Source organism: Salmo salar, chromosome 18, assembly GCF_965601325.2.
Source record: "Salmo salar chromosome 18, fSalSal1, whole genome shotgun sequence".
Taxonomy (NCBI): domain Eukaryota; kingdom Metazoa; phylum Chordata; class Actinopteri; order Salmoniformes; family Salmonidae; genus Salmo; species Salmo salar.
The window spans coordinates 3,627,330-3,653,752 of NC_138308.1; the positions used below are offsets into that span (position 1 = coordinate 3,627,330).

The following is a 26,423-nucleotide window of genomic DNA, read 5'->3' on the forward strand; positions in this document are numbered from 1 at the left end:
TAAAATATTATATTGTCATTTAAAGAATTATAGATTTACATCTCTTGAACGCAATCAACTTGCCAGATAACCTTACTGGGAAATCACACTTTGCAATAATCTGAGCACTGCGCCCAGAAAAATACGCGTTGCGATACAGACTAGCCGCCATGTTGGGGAGATCTAAAATCGAAAATACTATGTAAATAATCCATTACCTTTGATTCTCTTCATCAGATGTCACTTCCAGGTATCACAGGTCCATAACGAATGTAGTTTTGTTCAAAAAAGCTCATCATTTATGTCCAAAAATCTCCGTCTTGTTAGCACATGATCTAAGCCCGCCGGACTTCACTTCATGAACGAGGGGAAAAAATATATTTCCGTTCGTTCAAACATGTCAAACGTTGTATAGCATAAATCATTAGGGCCTTTTTTAACCAGAACATGAATAATATTCAAGGTGGACGAATGCATTCTCTTTTATAACGTATTGGAACGAGGGTACCCAACATGAACTCGCGCGCCAGGTGTCTAATGGGCCATCATCGTTCCATGGCTCTTGTTCGGTCAGATCTCCCTCCAGAAGACTCAAAACACTTTGTAAAGGCTGGTGACATCTAGTGGAAGCAATAGGAAGTGCCAAAATATTCCTCAGCTCCTGTGTTTTTCAATGGCATAGGTTTAAAGGTAATACAACACATCAGGTATCCACTTCCTGTCAGAATCTGTCTCAGGGTTTTGCCTGCCAAATGAGTTCTGTTATACTCACAGACACCATTCAAACAGTTTTAGAAACTTTAGGGTGTTTTCTATCCATATATAATAAGTATATGCATATTCTAGTTACTGGGTAGGATTAGTAACCAGATTAAATCGGGTACCTTTTTTTATCCAGCCGTGCAAATACTGCCCCCTAGCCCTAACAGGTTAAGTCCGCAAGCTAGATCCCTGCAATTTCTCATTGAAGATCTATATAGCTTTTCTGTACTCTCTGGACTTAAACCTAATTATGTGTGTGTACAATATTACGTATTGGATCCTAAAAAAATACAACTTTTACATTACCCTGCAGTTTACCTATAAAATGGGCTGATGGTGAAGTAGACATACTTGTTATTCATATCCCAAAATATATAAATAAGCTCTCCACAATGAATTTCAATAGTAAACTTGTAAAATAGACAGCATCCTGCAACCATGGAGAGGTAAATAACTGTCTATTTATGGAAAAATTGCCCTGATTAACTCCTTAGTTATATCTCAGTTTACTCACTTATTTATGGCGCTGCCTACTCCTGATGATTCGTTTTTCAAATCATATGAGAAAAAAACACTTTGCTTTACCTGGGACGCTAAACCAGACAAAATAAAACGTGCCTATCTATATAATGAATATGAATTGGGTGGGTTGAGATTATTAACCTGTTGTGGTATAGGGGGCAGTATTTTCACGGCCGGATAAAAAACATACCCGATTTAATCTGGTCACTACTCCTGCCCAGATACTAGAATATGCATATTATTAGTAGATTTGGATAGGAAACACTCTAAAGTTTCTAAAACTGTTTGAATGGTGTCTGTGAGTATAACAGAACTCATATGGCAGGCCAAAACCTGAGAAGATTCCATGCAGGAAGTGCCCTGTCTGACAATTTGTTGTCCTTCTGTTGCATCTCTATCGACATTACAGCATCTGTGCTGTAACAAGACACTTTCTAAGGCTTCCATTGGCTCTCTAAAGCCGCCAGAAAGTGGAATGGGGTGTCTGCTGTCTCTGGGCAAAGTACAGCAGCAGAGTTTGTAAGTGGTCAGCCTGGGGACAGTGAGACTGAGATGCGCTTTCACGAGACTTCTCCATTTTTTTCTTTCAGTCTTTGAATGAATACAACGTGGCCCGGATGGAATATTATCGCTATTTTACGAGAAAAGTAGCATAAAAATTGATTTTAAACAGCGTTTGACATGCTTCTAAGTACGGTAATGGAATATTTTGACATTTTTTGTCACGAAATGCGCTCACGCGTTACCCTTCGGATAGTGACCTGAACGCACGAACAAAACGGCGGTATTTGGATATAACTATGGATTATTTGGAACCAAAACAACATTTGTTGTTGATGTAGAAGTCCTGGGAGTGCATTCTGACGAAGAACAGCAAAGGTAATCCAATTTTTCTAATACTAATTCTGAGTTTAGGTGACCCCGAAGTTGGCGGATGTCAAAATAGCTAGCCGTGATGGCCGAGCTATGTACTCAGAATATTGCAAAATGTGCTTTCGCTGAAAAGCTATTTAAAAATCGGACATAGCGATTGCATAAAGGAGTTCTGTATCTATTATTCTTAAAATAATTGTTATGTATTTTGTGAACATACCCACCACTTTTCCGTTTTTATTTTTTAGAATGTTTTGAAAGAAGTAATTTTTTTCATTTCACTTCACCAATTTGGACTATTTTGTGTATGTCCATTACATGAAATCCAAATAAAAATAAATTTAAATTGCAGGTTGTAACGCAACAACATAGGAAAAACACCAAGGGGGATGAATACTTTTGCAAGGCACTGTATATGTCCAAAATACAAAAATATTTACTCAGCTTTCTTAAATCTCCTAGATATAGGACAGACACTTCGAAACCTTATTCTTTATGATACATTTTTTGACTGTCTGTTTATCCATTTTTGAATGTGTTACTTAATGCGTTTATATGGGCTATTGTAGTAAAGGTCAACGTCAATATTTTATCAAATAATGTTCTAATATTGAAAATCTAAAATTCAAATATTCAAAATCAACAGCTAAATGATCTATGGTATGACCATCTTAAAACGATTTAATATGTTAGCTTAGTAGAACCCCCCCCCCCCCCCCCCCTAAAGGCTTAGACTTTTAGAGATTTGAACAGTTAAAAGTGTAAAATCGTGTTAAGTCCAGTAAAAAATATTGAATCCTTTTCAAAGTTCTGTACATACAATGTTGGAGCGCCAGTTTTCTGTCTAATGTATCAAAGAACAAAAAACTTGGTATTACCGTAAAGAGATCGTGTGGTCCTGTAGAGCATGGGGCTTGCAAAGTCAGGATTGTGGGTTTGATTCCAGCTGGGGCCACCCATATGAAAATAAATGTATTGTGAATGACTGAGAGCTAATGTGCATATGTGTGTCTCCCTCAGATTCACAGAGTTCCTGGAGCCTTTTGAAAGAGTAATCCAACCAGAGGAGCTCTGGCTCTACAAAAACCCCTTGGTGGAGTCAGACCACATCCCCAAGAGGGTCATGTTCGTAAGTGACACACACACACACAGACAGATGGCCGCACACACACAAGAGCACACACCATCATCATCACCATCATCCTCATCCCACTCATTCGATTACCTCTCAAGTGAGACTCAAATGCAAGATTTCAGATGGTCTGTGAACTGGAGAAATTAGTCATTCAGGATAATCAATTACTTGTAAGGCGTCAAATTCTCTATTCGCATATGTTCTAAGCATTAATCAAAAGATATGAAAAGTTCCTCACAGAGCCATATTGATCAATCGTCCTTAAAGAAATTGCCTGCAAGTCTCTACGGAAAGAATACGGGCAGTGGAGGTCCATGGAGGACATTGCCAATCAATTTTCACAAACATAACGTAGCAAAATCTCCAGGACATGTTTTTCAGTTGGAAGCATATAAAACATAAGAAAATCAACTACTGTAAATCAACAACAACAAAAACTCCTTAATGCTGATTGCCAAGCAGAGACGCATCGGGTCCCATTTTTATGGTCTTTGTTATGACTTGGCGCCAGGGATTGCACTCCAAACCTTCCAATCTCAGGGCAGAACATAAGGCCACTGAGTTGGCTCTTTCATGTGTATGTTAGTGCTGTCTTATTGTTGAGGGATATGTTGTACTTTAAGGTCATGTACAGTCATGGCCAAAAGTTTTGAGAATGACACAAAAATTAATTTCCACAAAGTTTGCTGTTTCAGTGGCTTTAGATATTTTTGTCAGATGTTACTATGAAATACTGAAGTATAATAACAAGCATTTCATAAGTGTCAAAGGCTTTTATTGACAATTACATGAAGTTGATGCAAAGAGTCAATATTTGCAGTGTTGACCCTTCTTTTTGCAGACCTCTGCAGACCTCTGCAATCCACACTAGCATGCTGTCAATTAACTTCTGGGCCACATCCTGACTGATGGCAACCCATTCTTGCATAATCAATGCTTGGAGTTTGTCAGAATTTGTGGGTTTTTGTTTGTCCACCCGCCTCTTGAGGATTGACCACAAGTTCTCAATGGGATTAAGGTCTGGGGAGTTTTCTGGCCATGGCCCCAAAATATCTATGTTTTGTTCCCCAAGCCACTTAGTTATCACTTTTGCCTTATGGCAAGATGCTCCATCATGCTGGAAAAGGAATTGTTCGTCACCAAACTGTTCCTGGATGGTTGGGAGAAGTTGCTCTCAGAGTATGTGTTGGTACCATTCTTTATTCATGGCTGTGTTCTTAGGCACAATTGTGAGTGAGCCCACTCCCTTGGCTGAGAAGCAACTCCACACATGAATGGTCTCAGAATGCTTTACTGTTGGCATGACAGAGGACTGATGGTAGCGCTTACCTTGTCTTCTCCGGACAAGCTTTTTTCTGGATGCCCCAAACAATCGGAAAGGGGATTCATCAGAGAAAATGACTTTACCCCAGTCCTCAGCAGTCCAATCCCTGTACCTTTTGCAGAATATCAGTCTGTCCCTGTTGTTTTTCCTGGAGAGAAGTGGCTTCTTTGCTGCCCTTCTTGACACCAGGCCATCCACCAAAAGTCTTAGCCTCACTGTGCGTGCAGATGCACTCACACCTGCCTGCTGCCATTCCGGAGCAAGCTCTGTACTGGTGGTGCCCTGATCCCACAGCTGAATCAACTTTAGGAGATGGTCCTGGCGCTTGCTGGACTTTCTTGGGCTCCCTGAAGCCTTCTTCACAACAATTGAACCGCTCTCCTTGAAGTTCTTGATGATCCGATAAATGGTTGATTTAGGTGCAATCTTACTGGCAGCAGTATCCTTGCCTGTGAAGCCCTTTTTGTGCAAAGCAATGATGACGGCACATGTTTACTTGCAGGTAACCATGATTGACAGAGGAAGAACAATGATTCCAAGCACCACCTTCCTTTTGGAAGGTGGTCTGGAAGCTTCAAACTGGAAGCTTCCAATCTGGAAGCTTCAAACTCAATCAGCATGACAGAGTGATCTCCAGCCTTGTCCTCGTCAACACTCGCACCTGTGTTAAGGAAATAATCACTGACATGATGTCAGCTGGTCCTTTTGTGGCAGGGCTGAAATGCAGTGGAAAGGTTTTTTGGGGGATTCAGTGACAAAGAGGGACTCTGCAATTAATTGCAATTCATCTGATCACTCTTCATAACATTCTGGAGTATATGCAAATTGCCATCATACCAACTGAGGCAGCAGACTTTGTGAAAATTAATATTTGTGTCATTCTCAACATTTTTGGTCAAGACTGTAGAATAATAGTGAAGACATCAGATAATAAAGATAATAGTGAAGACATCAACACTATGAAATAACACATGGAATCATGTAGTAACCAAAAAAGTGTTATTATTAGATTAAACGAATTAAAGCCACCCTTTGCCTTGAGGACAGCTTTGCACACTCTTGGCATTCTCTCAACCAGCTTCACTTGGAATGCTTTTCCAACAGTCTTGAAGGAGTTCCCACATATGCTGAGCACTTGTTGGCTGCTTTTCCTTCACTCTGCTGTCCAACTCTTCCCAAACCATCTCAATTGGGTTGAGGTCGGGTGATTGTGGAGGCCAGGTCATCTGATGCAGCACTCCATCAATCTTCTTCTTGGTCAAATAGCCATTACACAGCCTTCTGGTGTGTTGGGTCATTGTCCTGTTGAGAAACTAATGATAGTCCGACTAAGCACAAACCAGATAGAATGATGTATCGCTGCAGAATACTGTGGCAGCCATGCTGGTTAAGTGTGCCTTTAATTCTAAATAAATCACAGACAGTGTCACCAGCAAAGCACCCCCACACCATCATATCTACTCTTCCATGCTTCACGGTGGGAACCACACATGCGGAGATCATCCTTTCACCTACTCTGAATCTCACAAAGACACGGTTGAAACCAAACATCTCTAATTTGGACTCATCAGACCAAAGGACAGATTTCCACCGGTCTTAATGTCCATTGCTTGTGTTTCTTGGCCCAAGAAAGTCTATTCTTCTTATTGGTGTCCTTTAGTAGTGGTTTCTTTGCAGGATTTCCACCATGAAGGCCTGATTCACGCAGTCTCCTCTGAACAGTTGATGTTGAGATGTGTCTGTTACTTGAACTCTTTGAAGCATTTATTTGGGCTGCAATTTCTGAGGCTGGTAACTCTAATGAACTTATCCTCTGCAGCAGAGGTAACTCTGGGTCTTCCTTTCCTGTGGCAGTCCTCATGAGAATCACTTTCATCATAACGTTTATGGTTTTTGGGACTGCACAATTTTCCAGATTGACTGACCTTCATGTCTTAAAGTAATGATGGACTGTTGTTTCTCTTTGGTTATTTGAGCTGTTCTTGCCATAATATTGACTTGGTCATTTACCAAATAGGGATATCCTCTGTATTCTTCCCCTACCTTGTCACAACACAACTAATTGGCTCCAACGCTATAAGAAGGAAAGAAATTCCACAAATGCTAAAAACTTGTTAAAAACAAGGCACAGCTGTTAATTGAAATGAATTCAAGGTGACTACCTCATGAAGCTGGTTGAGAGAATGCCAAGAGTGTGCAACGCTGCCATCAAGCCAAGGGTGGCTACTTTGAAGAATCTCAAATATAAAATATATTTTGATTTGCTTAACACTGATTCCATATGTGTTATGTCATAGTTTGGATGTCTTCACTATTATTATACAATGTAGAAAATATAAAAATGTAAGAAAAACCTAAGAATGAGTAGGTGTGTCCAAACTTTTGACTGGTACTGCATACCTTTTTTTGCATATATTTAACCCCTTATTTTTGTTTGCAGAAAACTACCTCCATACTTCAATTAATTTCAATGGGTTACCTTTAGACGAGTCCATTGACACTTGTGGAGGTTGTAGAGCAAAACGGAGAAGAGGTTCTCTTTTCTATAGAGTGGTCATAGTTTTTCGTAGGCCAAACCGTTTGAATGCTACAGACATTTTCGTGAGAAGACCGATTTTCGGGATGTCTGCTGGTCTGTAGCTCTCCCACTTTCCACCGCAGATGCAGGAGGGAACATAGGCAGATGCAGTGAATTGATACCATGCCAAAAATCAAATCACTCTAGATTTAACTTACATATTTTGATGGGGATTTTTTTATTATGTTACTTAGATTGATGCATGGGTGCCTCAATAGACATGTCCATCTTATCTCCCATTGGCACAAAATACTAGGCTACTTGCCTGCTTGCAGTGCAATACACCCACCACTTGAAACTGTGTGTACGCATGGTCTGAAGTTTATGTACATTCTTACATCAAGTTCAATTTTTATAAATGACAACTTTGCATTACAACTTGCACATGCATGTTTTGGGATTTATTTTATGCCCACGCATGGTTTATAAATGTGACCCGTTTCAGGAATCTAGAAGTGTGTATCGGGTCATTACTTCACAGAGCCGTTTGAACGGAGCCGTTTGAACATCATTTTTTTTATCATGACGTTACTACCCTGCATGAATCTGCAGCCAGTCAGCCTACGTTAACTAGCTAACAGTACACTTTAACTTGAAATTTAACCACTTTCTGTCGAAATTACAAACGTGTAATATCTGAAAATGACTATTTTACCTGTATACATCATCGATGGACAAGTGTTTTCTCCATCTCCTTAGCTATCATACTTGAATTCCACTGATTTCAAAACTTGGTCCTGCAGAAAGTGGAGAGCATACACATAATGTTAGCTAGCGAGCCAGCTAACATTAGCTAGATAACAGTACACTTTAACTTGACAGTAGGCTTATGCAGTTTAATAGTAATAGTTGGCATTATGGTTCATTGTTTGGCTAGTTAGCTAGCTAGCTACATGTCTTAACAACAAACTCCACTATGCAAGTATCCCTTTAAATAGAATGTCACTGCAACAACTGTTGACAGACATACTAGCTGGTAAATTTGCTCTGGTTATCTACTGCAATTTCAGACCACAGGTAAGATAGTCTAGCTGACTACATTTTCAGATATTACACGTTTCAAATTTTGACAGAAAGTGATTTCATTTCAAGTTAAAGTGTACTGTTAGCTAGCTAGCTAACGTTATCTGGCTGGCTCGCTATCTAATGTTACGTGTATGATCTTCTTATTCGTATCTCAGACCCATTTGCTTGACTAGTTATAGCCTAATGTTAGTTAGCTAACATTAAACCTGGTTGGTAAGCTACCTGCAGATTCATGCAGGGTAGTAACGTCATGAGTTAGGATTATGGTTCATTGGTTCAACTAGATAGCTACATGCCTCAACAAAAGACTCTTGTCAGAGTGTGCAAGAGTGCAGAATAACTGATGAATTTACGAATGCTCAACACCCGTTGAATATGGCCGGTGTCAGTAAACGTTGGCAAAAAAGCGTAATTAAAATTGTGGATAACATGGATAACATGAAAACAGCCTAACCAGCTCTACTTTGGTGAGTAAAATGGTCAGAGCGGGGTGTTCTCTCATTATGGAAGTAGCTAGCAAGCTAGCCAATGTTAGCTATTTAGCTGTGGTGCAGCTGCATGTGTGACATAACTCCACCAATCCTATTTATGATATCATTCACTAGAATTATACCTTTTTTAAAATATTCTTCATAAAAATATGTTTTTTTAATCAATTAGCATATTTGAGTTTAACGAAAATATTTGTTGTATTATTTGTTCTGTCTTTTCAGGTGGATTAAATTGAAATTGCAACCAACTTTCTAAGGCTTGTTTAAAAAAGAAGGATATTTTGGAGATTATTTCCTTTTCAAACAACTGAAAGTAAGGAGGTGTAATCTGAATAAAGAGGAAAAGGCCATTCTTGAACATAGGATGAGACATTCCTACCAATTTACTAGAGACCAGTTTGGATTTAATTATAACTTTTGTATGACTGATGCCTTTAGTGAGGTCTAATATTTAATCATTTCTGCCCTCCGAATTCATATTCGTTATATAAATAGGCACTTTAAATTTTGTCTGGCTTGCCATGCCAAATAAAATTGAATATTTTTTGTTCATATAATTTAAGAATTTAAGAAGCAGGTCACTATGCGGAGGTAAAACCATAAGCAAATAGGTAAACTGTGATATGACTAAAAAGTTAATCAGGGTGATTTTTCCACAAATAGACAGGTATTTTCCTTTCCATGGAGCAAGATCTTGTCCATTTTTGCTAACTTTCTATAAACATTTATTGAGTGAAATAATTTCTTTCTTTTGGGATTTGTATACCTGTCACGGATCCTTAAGGGCAGGAGGAAGGGGCAGAGTCAAACGTAGGAGACTTATGTCCAGTAGTGCCGAAGTTAATTTACACCGAACACTCGGTGGTCAAAAAGGCACAGTACCCAAAAGGGAAAACAGGTAATCCACGAATGAAAAATACGCACGGGGCGCAGCCCGGCAATAATAATAATTCAACGTGTTCCGCTACTGGGAACACACAACAACAGCATACACAAACACTGCCCGCTGACATACAATTAATCCCGCACAAAAAACAAACCCAAAGGACCAAACTAAATACCCCCCCCCCCCCACTAATGACAGACAAGAAACAGGTGCGGACCTAGACAGACAAAAACCAAAGAACACAGAAACATAGATCGGTGGCAGCTAGTAGACCGGCGACGACGACTGCCGAGCGCCGCCCAACCGAGGAGGGGCGCCATCTTCTGTGGATACTGTGACAATACCGAGTATGTCCACATCTCCGTCAGACCATTTAATTGGTAAACTACACGGTAAAGTTAAATTTGCATTTTTTAGGGTTACAATACGTAATATGGTACACATCATAATTTGGTTTTAATCCAGAGAGGATAGCAAAGTATCTAGATCCTCTATGAGGCCGTGGAGAAATTATAATCGTGGTTTTAAAAGAAAACATGAATCATCAGCATACAATGACACCTTAGTTTTTAACCTCTTACATCTAGACGTTCCGCTAGCGGAACACCTGCTCCAATATCCAATGATAGGCGTGGCGCTAATTACAAATTCCTAAAAAATACAAAAACTTCAATTTTTCAAACATATGACTATTTCACATCATTTTAAAGACAAGACTCTCCTTTATCTAACCACACTGTCCGATTTCAAAAAGGCTTTACAGCGAAAGCAAAACATTAGATTATGTCAGCAGAGTACCAAGCCAGAAATAATCAGACACCCATTTTTCAAGCTAGCATATAATGTCACCAAAACCCAGAAGACCGCTAAATGCAGCACTAACCTTTGATGATCTTCATCAGATGACACACCTAGGACATTATGTTATACAATACATGCATGTTTTGTTCAATCAAGTTCATATTTATATAAAAAAAACAGCTTTTTACATTAGCATGTGACGTTCAGAACTAGCATACCCCCCACAAACTTCCGGGGAATTTGCTAACAATTTACTAAATTACTCACGATCAACGTTCACAAAAAGCATAACAATTATTTTAAGAATTATAGATACAGAACTCCTCTATGCACTCGATATGTCCGATTTTAAAATAGCTTTTCGGTGAAAGCACATTTTGCAATATTCTCAGTAGATAGCCCGGCATCACAGGGCTAGCTATTTAGACACCCAGCAGGTTTAGCACTCATCAAAGTCAGATTTACTATAAGAAAAATGTTCTTACCTTTGTTGTCTTCGTCAGAATGCACTCCCAGGACTTCTACTTCAATAACAAATGTTGGTTTGGTCCAAAATAATCCATCGTTATATCCAAACAGCGGCCTTTTGTTCGTGCGTTCTAGACACTATCCTAAAGGCTAAATAAGGGTGACGATCATGGCGCAATTCGTGACAAAAGAATTCTAAATATTCCATTACCGTACTTCGAAGCATGTCAACCGCTGTTTAAAATCAATTTTTATGCCATTTTTCTCATAAAGAAGCGATAATATTCCGACCGGGAATCTGCGTTTAGATAAACAGACAAAGGAAAAGAAAGCATTCGGTCGAAGCGGGCACGCGCCTAAGCCCATAGTACTCTGAGTGGCCACTTGCCAAAAGCGATAAAGTGTTTCAGCCAGAGCCTGCCTCGATATCGTTCAACGTTTTCCCGGGCTCTGAGACCCTATGGACGACGTAGGAAGTGTCACGTTATTGCACAGATCCTGAGTCTTCAATAAAAAGAGCCAAGATTAAACACTACTTCTCAGACAGGCCACTTCCTGCTTGAAATCTTCTCAGGTTTTGGCCTGCCATAGGAGTTCTGTTATACTCACAGACACCATTCAAACAGTTTTAGAAACTTTAGGGTGTTTTCTATCCAAAGCCAATAATTATATGCATATTCTAGTTACTGGGCAGGAGTAGTAACCAGATTAAATCGGGTACGTTTTTTATCCAGCCGTGCAAATACTGCCCCCTATCCCCAACAGGATAATTGAACAATGAAAAAACTGCAACATGTCAGCTAAAGCGATTGAATTCACAAATGCATTTGACTGTTTTTAATATTGGCTGTCAAACAAAAACACAGAAGTTGGCTTGAAAACTATGTCAATTTTGTCTGTTCTCTTTGGTCGCAATGTCATTTTATTTTAGATAACACAGTTCCCATTCAAAAACGAGCTGTTTAAGAGTGGAGTTTTGTGCGGGTTGATGAGTACTGGAAAGGTGTGACTCCAGGTTACTATAGGCCATAAATATACAGCAGATCGCCGATTGTCCTCACCTTGATTATGCTGTAACAACATACTGTAGCATGACCAGGATCTCTATTCATTTAAGTGAACAGATTATGGCTTTCAGGAGGAAAGGAAAATCTACTGGAGACATTTCAAAAATACTATTATATTGGGGGATTATGTAGCTGAGATGTACAGTAGTTGAAATAAACATCTGCATTTTGTATTTTTATCATTCTTTTATTAACAAAAGCATAAAGATGTTGATGAAAAAATACTGTACATTATATGCTTGATCCAACATTTTATCTCATTTTAATGCAGGGTTAATAATAATATAAATAATAATAATAATAATAATAATCGTTGGATAACAGATCGGCTCTCGGAACTCATTAAGAGGCAGCATCTATCCACCATCTACCATTAATGGTCGTAGCATAAACTCAAAACTTTTAAAGGAAGAACCACTGTAGTCTAGCTCTCCCCTCACTTGAGAATATCAATCACCTCCAGCTCATGGCTTCAGCCAATCAGACTGACCCCATGCACCCCACACTGGCCCCATGCACTTATCATGCATCCTGTGATTGGTCAAATGCTCCTATCAGTCTAGTCAATCTAGTCCTTTGCATGCTCCCTCAAACGTATAAGTATTAGCCAGGCCTGAACCATGTTTTCTGGTCTGAGAACGTGAGTGGACATGTAGGCATGGGATGTGTACTCAAAGTAAGTTGTTGTCGATGTTGTTGTCATTGCAGTATGTGCAGAGTAGCATTATTCTATGTAGTTCTCATTCCTGTTATTACTACGTTACTACTACTGATATTATCTGCAATGATTAGTCACTGTTTACTACTTCCTATTTCCTATAGATTTAAATACAGTCCTTGCTCTTGAATGTTGGTGTGCAATAGCCTACTATATGCAATATACAGTCCTTGCCATTATTCTTACTGTCCTATTGCCATGCTAGTCATTAATCTGGTGTTACTATGTAATACATGGTAATTATTAGGTCAATATTAGATACAATCCTTGTTGTTCTATCCCATATCCCACTCTATCGTACTGCATATTTCCATTCAGGCCAGTGTATTTATCTCCTGTATAGCATATTCATTCTACAGTATCTCTGTTTCTGTCCGTTACAGAATCATCCCCATGCATATGCCCATGTTCATCTCCAGTGTGTTTAAATAAAGTTCCTGTGTGTGTTAATTCTTTGGCTGCCCCCATCTAACTGGGGACGTGTGTCACAGGTCAGCAAATACGCAGAGTGACAGCGGCTTACTGCTGTCCCCTGATACACATTGAAGAAGGTTAACACCATAATGTCTGTGTAACTTCCTCCCCTGCCTTCTATAAAAAGCAAGGGAAATTATATTGAAAAAACTAAAAAGGAACTCTCTCCAAAAAGAAATGTTATTGTCATGACAAAATAACATATTTGTATTGACAAAGCACTAATACACAAACTTTGCTTCTCCATCTATCGCTTTTGTGCTTCACACAGACAGGGCTGTGCCTATCCTGTATCTAATCCATAGTCATCCTTCATCCCAGAAGTTAAAGAGCCCTACTCAGTCTGACCTCTTATAGACCCACTATGATCTCCTGGGTGAGGTTATAATTGCCAGAGAGCGATAGTGATTTTGATACAGATTGCTTAACTGATACGATACATTTGAATTTAAAGACTTAAATGGTCCAATTATTGCTATCTCAAGGGAAATTCGATGTGCTGTGAACATCAATGTGCTGCACATCTTATGAATCAAGTGTTTGCAGATTTTGAAGGAAAAACAGGATTATTGAATTGGGTCTGAAAGTAATTAATTAACACTTTTTGAAGCAGAAATAATAACCTGGTATCTGCGATGGCCCAAGTCTCCTATGGAGTGACAGCCACTGAACACCAAACAGAATGCTCCCTTTAGTGCAAGAGATTCCAGAGCACGATAAAGAACCTTGTCGGTGGCAGCTCATTTTGCACTATTTTGATTAAAACTTTTAACGGTAGATTCCACACTGCACACTCCCAGTGGAAGGAAAAGTAATTTTGTATCAAGCCAGGAAAATCGCTCTAGTGGACCTCTTTGGGAAATGATTAAGAGTTCCTGTAATCGACAACAATGTCAGTGATACTGTACGTAAGTGTGTTGTTGTATGTCTTTAGATTGTGTTTCTTCTTGTTTTTGTCACAGGCAATTTCGTTTCTCACTCCTTTGGCTGTGATATTCGTGGTAAAGATCATTCAGCGGACAGATAAGACAGAAATCAAGGAAGCGTGTCTAGGTATGTATGTTTTGGACCCTTAAAATGACTCATCATTTTCTTGAAACTATTATCATTATTTACATCCTGCAGAAATGCTGTGAGTATGATTAAATAAGTGGTTGTAATGCAGGCCATACCACATCTCAAATCCAATAGGAGGAATAGTAGTTGGTAAGCTAACATCTAATGGGGATCCGAATAAACAACTTTAATAAGGTTAATTACATCATCCTCCTTTCGTTCTTCATATTCACCATTATCCTGAATCTGTGTTTTATTATGCCAATTGTTGGTCACACTATAAACAAACTACAACTTATAAAGGCTTTATATAGCATACATAAAGTCATCAGAAGCATGACAAATTCTTCACACATCATCTATAAGCTTATGTCATACTATGTATATATGCTGTATAAAGTGTGACATAACAGTGATGTTTCCTAATGCGGACTTGATGTGAAAGAAATACGGTAGGGTGCTTGAGTTGTGATGACTGGTCTAATGTATGGGAATGAAATCAGTGAGTTGATATGTCCATATTAAGTGCATATCATGTATTTTGCATTACTGATGCATAGAAATTGTGGGGGGGGGGGGGGGGTGCTAAGCTGACATATGGAATTGTTTTACGATGGTAATCCTATGGATCATTTAGCTATTTGATTTGGAATTTTAGGAACCCTTTAGATATCACTAAAATAAATATGGGGTGGCGTTGGACTGGTAACCGAAAGGTTGCAAGATCAAATCCCCAAGCTGACACAAGGTAAAAATCTGCCGTTCTGCCCCTGATCAAGGCAGCTAACCCACTGTTCCTAGGCCGTCATTGAAAATAAGAATTTGTTCTTAACTGACTTGCCTAGTTAAATAACGTTAAAAAAATTATTTGATAAAATATAGATTTTTTGCTTTTACTATTAAAGCCCATGTAAAGCATTGAATAACACGTTCATAAATGGCATAAAGGACAGTCAAAAAAGGAATAATAAGAAACAAGGTTTTGAAGTTTCTGTCCTAAATCAAGGATATGTATGTACAGTATTGTCATGGGAATTGTTCTATCCCAATGATAATAATTAACAATCAATAAGCCTTGACTAATCCCCAAGGTTTGTAAGACACTGGGTTAATAATAATTAGGCAAGGACTCAGCTTTCTGCAAAAGGTCTGTACAGTTTATTCAGAGAACGTTCTGAGGTCCAAATAACAATGACATTAATTTTATGCTAACTCTCCACTTACACACATACCTCCACACAAACAGTAGGTGAGTTGTATCCCTCCCTGGAGTTCCCATCACTGTTAATTACTACCTAGTGCTGTCTGTTCCTTTCCCCGGAGATTAGAGAAACCCCTAGAGTTACTCCCTTTCTCCTCTAAGTTACTCCAAGTTCCTCGGCTGCCGGGTCAATCACAGTCTACTTGTTGTTATCTTAGGCCCACTAAAACACACACACACACACATTTTGTCCAGGGCCTCTACTAGACCTTATGGGCCTGTCGATTAGTACTTTAATTATTCATTATACATGCTACATAACTACTAATTACTAATTGGTTACGTGACAGGATTGGATTCTTTATTCATTTACCTTTATTATATAATTCCCTTATCAAGTATATATATGTATATGTTTTTACAAATATTTAACCCCTTTTTTTGGGTAGGCACAAAACTACCTTCATACAGTACTCGTTTTTAAAAAACGGTACCGGTTACTTTCAGACGAGTCCCGTGACACTTGTGAGAGTTGTAGAGCAAAACGGAGAACGCATCAGGTAACACTTTACATCAAGTGCACATTAATTAGTATGAAACTAAATAGTAATAAATGTACTCATAACATAGTAGTTACATGTATATGTTTTAGAACACCTACACATTCAATGGTTTTTCTTTATTTTTACTATTTTCCACATTGTAGAATAATAGTGAAGACATCAAAACTATGAAATAGCACATGGAATCATGTAGTAACCAAAAAAGTGTTTAACAAATTCTTCTTCGAGTAACCACCCTTTGCCTCGATGACAGCTTAGCACACTCTTGGTATTATCTCAACCAGCTTCACCTGGAATGTTTTTCCAACAGTCTTGAAGGAGTTCCCACAAATGCTAAGCACTTGTTGGCTGCTTTAATTTCATTCTGTGGTCCGACTCATCCAAAACCATCTCAATTTGGTTGAGGTCGGGGGATTGTGGAGCCAGGTGTATGTAATAAGGGTTAAGCAGTATAGGTTATTACACAAGTGGAACAAAGGTATGTAGTTACAAACCAGCTTGTCTGAGATTATTCCACATGTGTAATTACTCATGATTTATGTAATTACAAGATGTCTTGTTCCAAATGTAACTAACATGTTCTGTAATTACACTTTGCAGTCCCCTGTGTAGCATATGTAACCTTGTTACATGTAACTACATAAATCACTCCCACCAAAATAAGCTAGGCTAGGACTCCGCCAGCTACTGTAACAATGCACACCCTATCATTAACTAAAGCTAGAGTTATCTTATTTCCATATTATTTGGCTTAAAGGATGTATTGAATTAAACCTGGTCCCGACTGAGTCCGAACGCTCCTTGGTGACAACACCACCAGGCTCCAGAGCATCGAAGCTGTAAAACAGGAAATAAAAAACAAACAAATTGAAGACATTACAACCTTGCATAACATCAATTCACCTCCCAAGTTTAGATAGGAAGAATAACCTCATACAATGCAATGAAAATGATATTCACCTGAAGTGCTGGTACTGCTTGATCTGTGGCAGCGGCCTGAAGTACGGAGTCAGGTGTTGTTGCCAGCCATAGCTTTCCACCAGTACCGTACCATCCTCCAGTCCAATCAGCTGTAGGATGTTGATCCCTGTCACAGTGCTGTCCTTCACAACACCAGAAATCTCAGACAAAGTGTTCACTCTGGTCTTTCTGGAGCACTGCTTGATGAGGCTGAAGCACCAGTCGGGGGCAAACATGGTGTGGCCTGTGATCAGGAAGTGAAGGTCCAAACTGTGCTGGAGCTTGTGCATGGTCCGCCAGGCACAATACCAGAGCACAAACTTGTTCTTGCTTTTGCCACTGCAGTTATCACAATTCAGGTCCACACGTTTCCCCTATTCCGTGGTTGGTGAAGAAACGGCGCATGTAGTTGATGACTGCGCTGCTGCCTTTGCTGGAAGACATCAATCAATGAAGTAGTTGACTTGTTGTGGTATTCCTTCACAGCAGACACCAAACAAGCCACACTTGCAAGGAGTTAAAAAGTAGATGGGACATGGCTAATTGGGGTCAGAATGATAGTGCACCTGCAAACAACAAAAGAACATTAAGATACATTACAATTAATTGTCTCACCCCTGTCAATCTGTCTTTCCATCTCTCAGTGAAAGGTATTTGCCTGCCTCCCATATACAGACGTGCTCAAATTTGTTGGTACCCCTCCACAAAAAACAAAGAATGCACAGTTCTCTCTGAAATAACTTGAAACTGACAAAAGTAATTGGCATCCACCATTGTTTATTCCATATTTAATAGAAATCAGACTTTGCTTTAGATTTTTTATTAAACATTATATTGTAAATAATAAAACAAATGAAAATGGCATGGACAAATATGATGGGACCCTTAACCTAATATTTTGTTGCACAACCTTTAGAGGCAATCACTGCAATCAACATTTTCTGTAGCTCTCAATGAGACTTCTGCACCAGTTAACAGGTAGTTTGGCACACTCTTCCTGGGCAAACTGCTCCAGCTGTCTCAGGTTTGATGGGTGCCTTCTCCGGACAGCAAGTTTCAGCTCTTTCCATAGACGTTCGATAGGATTCAGATCACGTCTCATAGAAGGCTACTTCAGAATAGTCCAATGTTTTGTTCTTATTCATTCTTGGGTTCTTTTAGCTGTGTGTTTGGGGTCATTATCCTGTTGGAGGACCCGTGACCTGCGACTGAGACAGAGCTTTCTGACACTGGGTAGTACGTTTCACTCCAGAATGCCTTGATAGTCTTGAGATTTCATTGTAACCTGCACAGATTCAAGGGACTCAGCAAAGCAGCACCAAAACATAACCGAGCCTCGTCCATGTTTCACTGTAGGTATGGTGTTCTTTTCTTTGAAAGCTTCATGTTGTCGTCTGTGAACATAGAGCTGATGTGACTTGGCAAAAAGCTCCAGTGTTGACTCATCTGTGCAAAGGACTTTCTCCCAGAGGGATGGTGGTTTGTCGATATGCATTTTAGCAAATTCCAGTGTGGCTTTTTAATGTTTTTCTTTCAAAAGTGGAGTCCTCCTGGGTCTCCTTCCATGGAACCCACTTTCGCTCAAAAAACGAAGAATGGTGCGATCAGAAACTGACGTACCTTCACCTTGGAGTTTAGCTTGTATGTCTTTGGCAGCTATCCTTGGTTCTTCTTCTACCATTCGCACTATCCTTCTGTTCAATCTGGGGTCGATGTTCCTCTTGCAGCCCCACCCAGGGAGGTTGGCTACAGTTCCTGTCACGTCCTGACCAGTAAAGGGGTCATTTTGTCATTGTAGTTGGTCAGGACGTGGCAGGGGTGTGTTTGTTTTGTGTTGTTGGGTTTTTGGGGTACTGTTCTATGTCATGTATTTCTAAGTTTGTATTTCTAGATAGTCTATTTCTATGTTCAGGGTTTTGGTTTGGCCTTCAATTGGAGCCAGCTGTTATTCGTTGCCTTTAATTGGAGGCCATATTTAAGTAGGGGTTTTTGTTTTGTGGGAGGTTGTCTCCGTGTATAGGTAGTGTACCTTACAGGACTGTCGTTTGTTTTCTTGTTTTGTTTCAGTGTTCACTAGTAAATAAAAGTATAAGTATGGACACTTACCACGCTGCGTATTGGTCCGATGATTTCTCCTCTTCAGTCGACGAACTTTATGACAGTTCCATGTACCTTAAACTTCTTAATAATATTTGCCACTGTTGTCACAGAAACATCAAGCTGCTTGGAGATAGTCTTGTAGCCTTTACCTTTACCATGCTTGTCTATTATTTTCTTTCTGATCTCCTCAGACAAATCTCTCCTTTGCTTTCTCTGGTCCATGTTCAGTGTGGTGGACATAATGATACCAAACAGCACAGTGACTACTTTTCTCCATTTAAATAGTCTGATTGGATACATGTGTGAAACTACTTAATTTACATCTAGATGTTCCGCTAGCGGAACGCCTCGCCAATATCCAATGATAGAGCGTGGCGCGAATTACAAACTCCTCAAAAATCAAAAAACGTAATTTTTTCAAACATATGACTATTTTACACCATTTTAAAGACAAGACTCTCCTTTATCTAACCACATTGCCCGATTTCAAAAAGGCTTTACAACGAAAGCAAAACATTAGATTATGTCAGGAGAGTACCCAGCCAGAAATAATCAGACACACATTTTTCAAGCTAGCATATGTCACAAAAACCAAAACCACAGCTAAATGCAGCACTAACCTTTGATGATCTTCATCAGATGACACTCCTAGGACATTATGTTATACAATACATGCATGTTTTGTTCAATTAAGTTCATATGTAACGGCCGTCGTCAGAATTAGACCAAGGTGCAGCAGAGGATGTGTTCATCATTGGAATTTTATTTCAAAAAACAAGAGAACACTACAAAAATGAACAAAAACGACAGCAAACAGTCCTCTTAGGAAAATACTCAAAACAGAAACAATTACCCACAAAACCCAAAGGAAAAACATGCTCCTTATGTGTGACTCCCAATCAGCAACAATGACCTTTAGCTGTGCCTGATTGGGAGCCACACACGGCCCAAAACAAAGAAATACAAAAACATAGAAAAAGGAACATAGAACGCCCACCCAATGTAACACCCTGGCCTAACCAAAATAAAGAACAAAAACCCCTCTCTATGGCCAGGGCGGATATAATATTTATATCAAAAACCAGCTTTTTACATTAGCATGTGACGTTCAGAACTAGCATACCCACCGAAACTTACGGTGAATTTACTAAATTACTCACGATAAACGTTCACAAAAAACATAACAATTATTTTAAGAATTATAGATACAGAACTCCTTTATGCAATCGCAGTGTCCGATTTTAAAATAGCTTTTCGGCGAAAGCACATTTTGCAATATTCTGAGTAGATAGCCCGGCCATCACGGCTAGCTAATTTGACACCCACCAAGTTTGGCCCTCACCAAACTCAGATTTACTATAAGAAAAATTGGATTACCTTTGTTGTTCTTCGTCAGAATGCACTTCCAGGACTTCTACTTCAACAACAAATGTTGTTTTGGTTCGAAATAATCCATAGTTTTATAGAAATAGCTCCGTTTTGTTCGTGTGTTGAGGTCCCTATCTGAAGGGTGACGCGCGGGCGCATTTCGTGACAAAAATATTCCATTACCGTACTTAGAAGCATGTCAAACGCTGTTTAAAATACATTTTTATGCGATTTTTCTCGTAAAATAGCGATAATATTCCAACCGGGCGAAGTTATATTCACTCATAGACTGAAAGAAAAACATGGAGTCCTCTCGTGGATGCTCACTCCAGTGTCACTGTTCTCAGCCTGACCATTCATAAAAACTCCTGCTGTTTTTCGCCCAGAGACTGCAGAGACGTCATTCCACTTTCTGGCGCCTTCTGAGAGCCAATGGAAGCCTTAGAAAATGTCACATTACAGCAGAGATGCTGTATTTTTCATAGAGATGCCCCAGAATGATAACAAATTGTCAGACAGGGCACTTCCTGAATGGAATCTTCTCAGGTTTTGGCCTGCCATATGACTTCTGTTATACTCACAGACACCATTCAAACAGTTTTTGAAACTTTTGAGTGTTTTCTATCCAAATCTACTAATTATATGTATATTCTCATTTCTGGGCAAGAGTAGTAACCAGTTTAAATCGGGTACGTTTTTTATCCGGCCGTGAAAATACTGCCCCCTAGCCCCAACAGGTTAATGCAGACTGAGAAGAGCTCCAACTTCTTAATCATAGCCTCAATTTTGTCCCGCACATTGAATATATTTCTATTTATTTTTTATTTCAACTTTATTTAACCAGGTAGGCCAGTTGAGAACAAATACTCATTATCAACTGCGACCTGGTAAAGATAAAGCAAAGCAATGCGACAAAAAACACTACACAGGGTTACACATGGGAAAAACAAACGTACAGTCAATAACACCATAGAAAAATCTGCAGTTGAAGGAGGAAGTTTACACACACATTAGCCAAATACATTTAAACTCAGTTTTTCACAATTCCTGACATTTAATCCTAGTAAATATTCCATCTTAGGTCAGTTAGGATCACCACTTTATTTTAAGAATGTGAAATGTCAGAATAATAGTGGAGCTAATTATTTATTTCAGCTTTTATTTATTTCATCACATTCCCAGTGAGTCAGAAGTTTACATACACTCAATTTGTATTTGGTAGCAATGCCTTTGAATTGTATAACTTGGGTCAAATGTTTCAGGTAGCCTTCCACAAGCTCCCACAATAAGTTGGGTGAATTTTGGCCCATTCCTCCTGACAGAGCTTGTGTAACTGAGTGAGGTTTGTAGGCCTCCTTGCTCGCACAAACTTTTTCAGTTCTGCCCACACATTTTCTATAGGATTGAGGTCAGGGCTTTGTGACGGCCACTCCAATACCTTGACTTTGTTGTCCTTAAGCTATTTTGCCACAACTTTGGAAGTATGCTTTGGGTCAAAGTTCATTTGGAAGACACATTTGTGACCAAGCTTTAACTTCCTGATTGATGTCTTGAGATGTTGCTTCAATATATCCACTTAATTTTCCTGCCTCATGATGCCATCTATTTTGTGAAGTGCACCAGTCGCTCCTGCAGCAAAGCACCCCCACAACATGATGCTGCCAACCCCGTTCTTCACGGCTGGGATGGTTATCTTTGGCTTGCAAGCCTCCCCCTTTTCACTCCAAACATAACGATGGTCATTATGGCCAAACAGTTCCATTTTTGTTTCATCAGACCAGAGGACATTTCTCCAAAAAGTACGATCTTTGTCCCCATGTGCAGTTGCAAACCGTAGTCTGGCTTTTCTTTGGTGGTTTTGGAGCAGTGGCTTCTTCCTTGCTGAGCTTCAGGTTATGTCGATATAGGACTTGTTTTACTGTGGATATAGATACGTTTGTACCTGTTTCCTCCAGCATCTTCACAAGGTCCTTTGCTGTTGTTCTGAGATTGATTTGCACTTTTCGCACCAAAGTACGTTCATCTCTAGGAGACAGAACGCATCTCCTTCCTGAGCGGTATGACACCTGAGTGGTCCCATGGTGTTTCTACTTGCGTACTATTGTTTGTACAGATGAACATGGTACCTTCAGGTGTTTGGAAATTGCTCCCGAGGATGAACCCGACTTGTGGAGTTCTACAATTTAATTTTCTGAGGTCTTGGCTGATTTCTTTTGATTTTCCCATGATGTCAAGCAAAGAGGCACTGAGTTTGAAGGTAGGCCTTGAAATACATCCACAGGTACACCTCCAATTCACTCAAATGATGTCAATTAGCCTGTCAGAAGTTGCTAACGCCATGACATAATTTTCTGGAATTTTCCAAGCTGATTAAAGGCACAGTCAACTTAGTGTATTTAAACCTCTGAGTGCCAAATCAGGATGTTTTAGCCATTTGCAATATGATTTCATAGGAAGTCAAAAGTCGAATTCAAAAGTCATTGAACCATTGCCAAATGCCATAAGAAATGTCCAAATGCAATATGAAAGTAGTGAAAGTGCCAAATCTGGATGTTATGTCCATTTGCCATGTACGATCATAGGAAGTCGGTTTCCAAACCCAAAAGTCAGTGAACCATGTCCAAATGGCATTTATACTGCCCAAATGATATATAGCACTATGTTAACCTCTATGGGCTAGGTGGGACGCAAGCGTCCCACCCGTGGTGCACTCCATCAACAGCAGGTGCATTTCAAGAGCGGCAAATTTGAATCCAAATAAATGTCAAAATTCAAATTTTTCAAACATACAACTATTTTACACCCTTTGAAAGATAAACATCTCCTTAATCTAACCATGTTTTACGATTTCAAAAAGGTTTTACGGCGAAAGCATACATTTAGAGTATGTTAGGACAGTACATTTACAAGAGTTGTGTGTAATGTTGTGCCAATTCAAAGACAGGCGTCACCAAAACCATAAATCAGCTAAAATGATGCACTAACCTTTTACAATCTCCAACAGATGACACTCCTAGGACATTGTGTTAGACAATGCATGCATTTTTACTTCTATCAAGTTCATATTTATATCCAAAAACAGCGTTTTACTGTGGCGTTGATGTTCAGGAAATCGTTTCCCTTCAATAACCGGCAGTCAAGTCAGCACCACAAATTAAATAATTAAAATTCGAAAACATTGGTAAAATATTATATTGTCATTTAAAGAATTATAGATTTACATCTCTTGAACGCAATCAACTTGCCAGATTTAAAAATAACCTTACTGGGAAATCACACTTTGCAATAATCTGAGCACTGCGCCCAGAAAAATACGCGTTGCGATACAGACTAGCCGCCATGTTGGGGAGATCTAAAATCGAAAATACTATGTAAATAATCCATTACCTTTGATTCTCTTCATCAGATGTCACTTCCAGGTATCACAGGTCCATAACGAATGTAGTTTTGTTCAAAAAAGCTCATCATTTATGTCCAAAAATCTCCGTCTTGTTAGCACATGATCTAAGCCCGCCGGACTTCACTTCATGAACGAGGGGAAAAAATATATTTCCGTTCGTTCAAACATGTCAAACGTTGTATAGCATAAATCATTAGGGCCTTTTTTAACCAGAACATGAATAATATTCAAGGTGGACGAATGCATTCTCTTTTATAACGTATTGGAACGAGGGTACCCAACATGAACTCGCGCGCCAGGTGTCTAATGGGCCATCATCGTTCCATGGCTCTTGTTCGGTCAGATCTCCCTCCAGAAGACTCAAAACACTTTGTAAAGGCTGGTGACATCTAGTTGGAAGCAATAGGAAGTGCCAAAATATTCCTCAGCCCCTGTGTTTTTCAATGGCATAGGTTTAACCTCTATGGGACCGGCGGGACGAATTCGTCCCACCTACGTAACAGCCACTGCCAGCCTGTGGCGCGATTTTCAAAATCTTCAAAATCCTATTACTTCAATTTCTCAAACATATGACTATTTTACAGCCATTTAAAGATAAGACTCTCGTTAATCTAACCACACTGTCCGATTTCAAAAAGGCTTTACAACGAAAGCAAAACATTAGATTATGTCAGCAGAGTACCAAGCCAGAAATAATCAGACACCCATTTTTCAAGCCAGCATATAATGTCACCAAAACCCAGAAGACAGCTAAATGCAGCACTCACCTTTGATGATCTTCATCAGATGACAACCCTAGGACATTATGTTATACAATACATGCATGTTTTGTTCAATCAAGTTCATATTTATATCAAAAACCAGCTTTTTACATTAGCATGTGACGTTCAGAACTAGCATACCCCCCGCAAACTTACGGGGAATTCGCTAACATTTTACTAAATTACTCACGATAAACGTTCACAAAAAGCATAACAATTATTTTAAGAATTATAGATACAGACCTCCTCTATGCACTCGATATGTCCGATTTTAAAATAGCTTTTTGGTGAAAGCACATTTTGCAATATTCTAAGTACATAGCCCAGGCATCACGGGCTCGCTATTTAGACACCCGGCAAGTTTAGCACTCACCATAATCATATTTACTATTATAAAAATGTCATTACCTTTTGTTGTCTTCGTCAGAATGCACACCCAGGACGTCTACTTCAATAACAAATGTTGGTTTGGTCCAAAATAATCCATCGTTATATCCGAATAGCGGCGTTTTGTTCGTGCGTTCCAGACACTATCCGAAATAGTAAAGAAGTGTCGCGCGCTTGGCGCAATTCCTGACAATAAAATTCAAAGTATTCCATTGCCGTACGTCGAAGCATGTCAACCGCTGTTTAAAATCAATTTTTACGTCATTTTTCGCGTAGAAAAGCGATAATATTCCGACAGGGAATCTCCTTTTCGGCAAACAGAGGAAAAAATCCCAAAGGCGGGGGCGGTCGGGGTCACGCGCATAAGCTAGTGTCTCTTGATGGGCCACTTGAGAAAGGTGATAATGTGTTTCAGCCTGGGGCTGGAATGACGACATTCTCTTTTTTCCCGGGCTCTGAGAGCCTATGGACGACGTGGGAAGTGTCACGTTAGAGCAGAGATCCTTAGTAAATGATAGAGATGGCAAAGAAGTTCCAGAAATGGTCAGACAGGCCACTTCCTGTAAAGGAATCTCTCAGGTTTTGACCTGCCATTTGAGTTCTGTTATACTCACAGACACCATTCAAACAGTTTTAGAAAATTTAGGGTGTTTTCTATCCATATGTAATAAGTATATGCATATTCTAGTTACTGAGTAGGAGTGGTAACCAGATTAAATCGGGTATGTTTTTTATCCAGCCGTGTCAATGCTGCCCCCTAGCCCTAACAGGTTAAAGGTAATACAACACATCAGGTATCCACTTCCTGTCAGAAAATGTCTCAGGGTTTTGCCTGCCAAATGAGTTCTGTTATACTCACAGACACCATTCAAACAGTTTTAGAAACTTTAGGGTGTTTTCTATCCATATATAATAAGTATATGCATATTCTAGTTACTGGGTAGGATTAGTAACCAGATTAAATCAGGTACATTTTTTTATCCAGCCGTGCAAATACTGCCCCCTAGCCCTAACAGGTTAATCAGGACAACAGTAAACAGCTGTGCTAACATAATTGCAAAAGTGTTTTCTAATGATCAGCCTTTTAAAATGATAAACTTGGATTAGCTATCACAACGTGCCTTTGGAACACAGGAGTGATGGTTGCTGATAATTGGCCTCTGTACGCCTATGTAGATATTCCATAAAAATCTGCCGTTTCCAGCTACAATAGTCATTTACAAGATTAACAAAGTCTACACTGTATTTCTGATCAATTTGATGTTATTTTAATGAACAAGAAATGTGATTTTCTTTCAAAAACAAGGACATATCTAAGTGACCCCAAACTTTTGAATGGTAGTGTATGGGTTTTGATTTAGAATCCACCATTACCATGCACCTGTCTTGAAACAGTGGAAAAAATACATGCCATCTATGCACTTAAATAGCGAATGGAGAACGCTTTTCCTGTGGTTCATTTTCATGCCAGCCAGGTAGGCTATACTCCTGTTGTAAAGATAAGCTATAGATATATTAGGCCT

The 26,423-nt window shown here is 39.3% G+C and overlaps 1 protein-coding gene across 1 annotated transcript in view; it reads left to right on the forward strand.

Annotated features, from left to right (window-relative positions):
• The first annotated feature begins 1,179 nt into the window (after window positions 1–1,179).
• LOC106576893 (phospholipid phosphatase 4-like) overlaps window positions 1,180–26,423 on the forward strand; it is a 71,575-nt gene continuing 46,331 nt past the window's right edge. Inside the window, exons 1-3 of the mRNA XM_045701753.2 lie at window positions 1,180–1,187; window positions 3,157–3,265; window positions 14,067–14,157. Of these exons, the coding sequence (XP_045557709.2) occupies window positions 1,180–1,187; window positions 3,157–3,265; window positions 14,067–14,157 (208 nt within the window). The remainder of the gene's footprint in view (window positions 1,188–3,156; window positions 3,266–14,066; window positions 14,158–26,423) is intronic.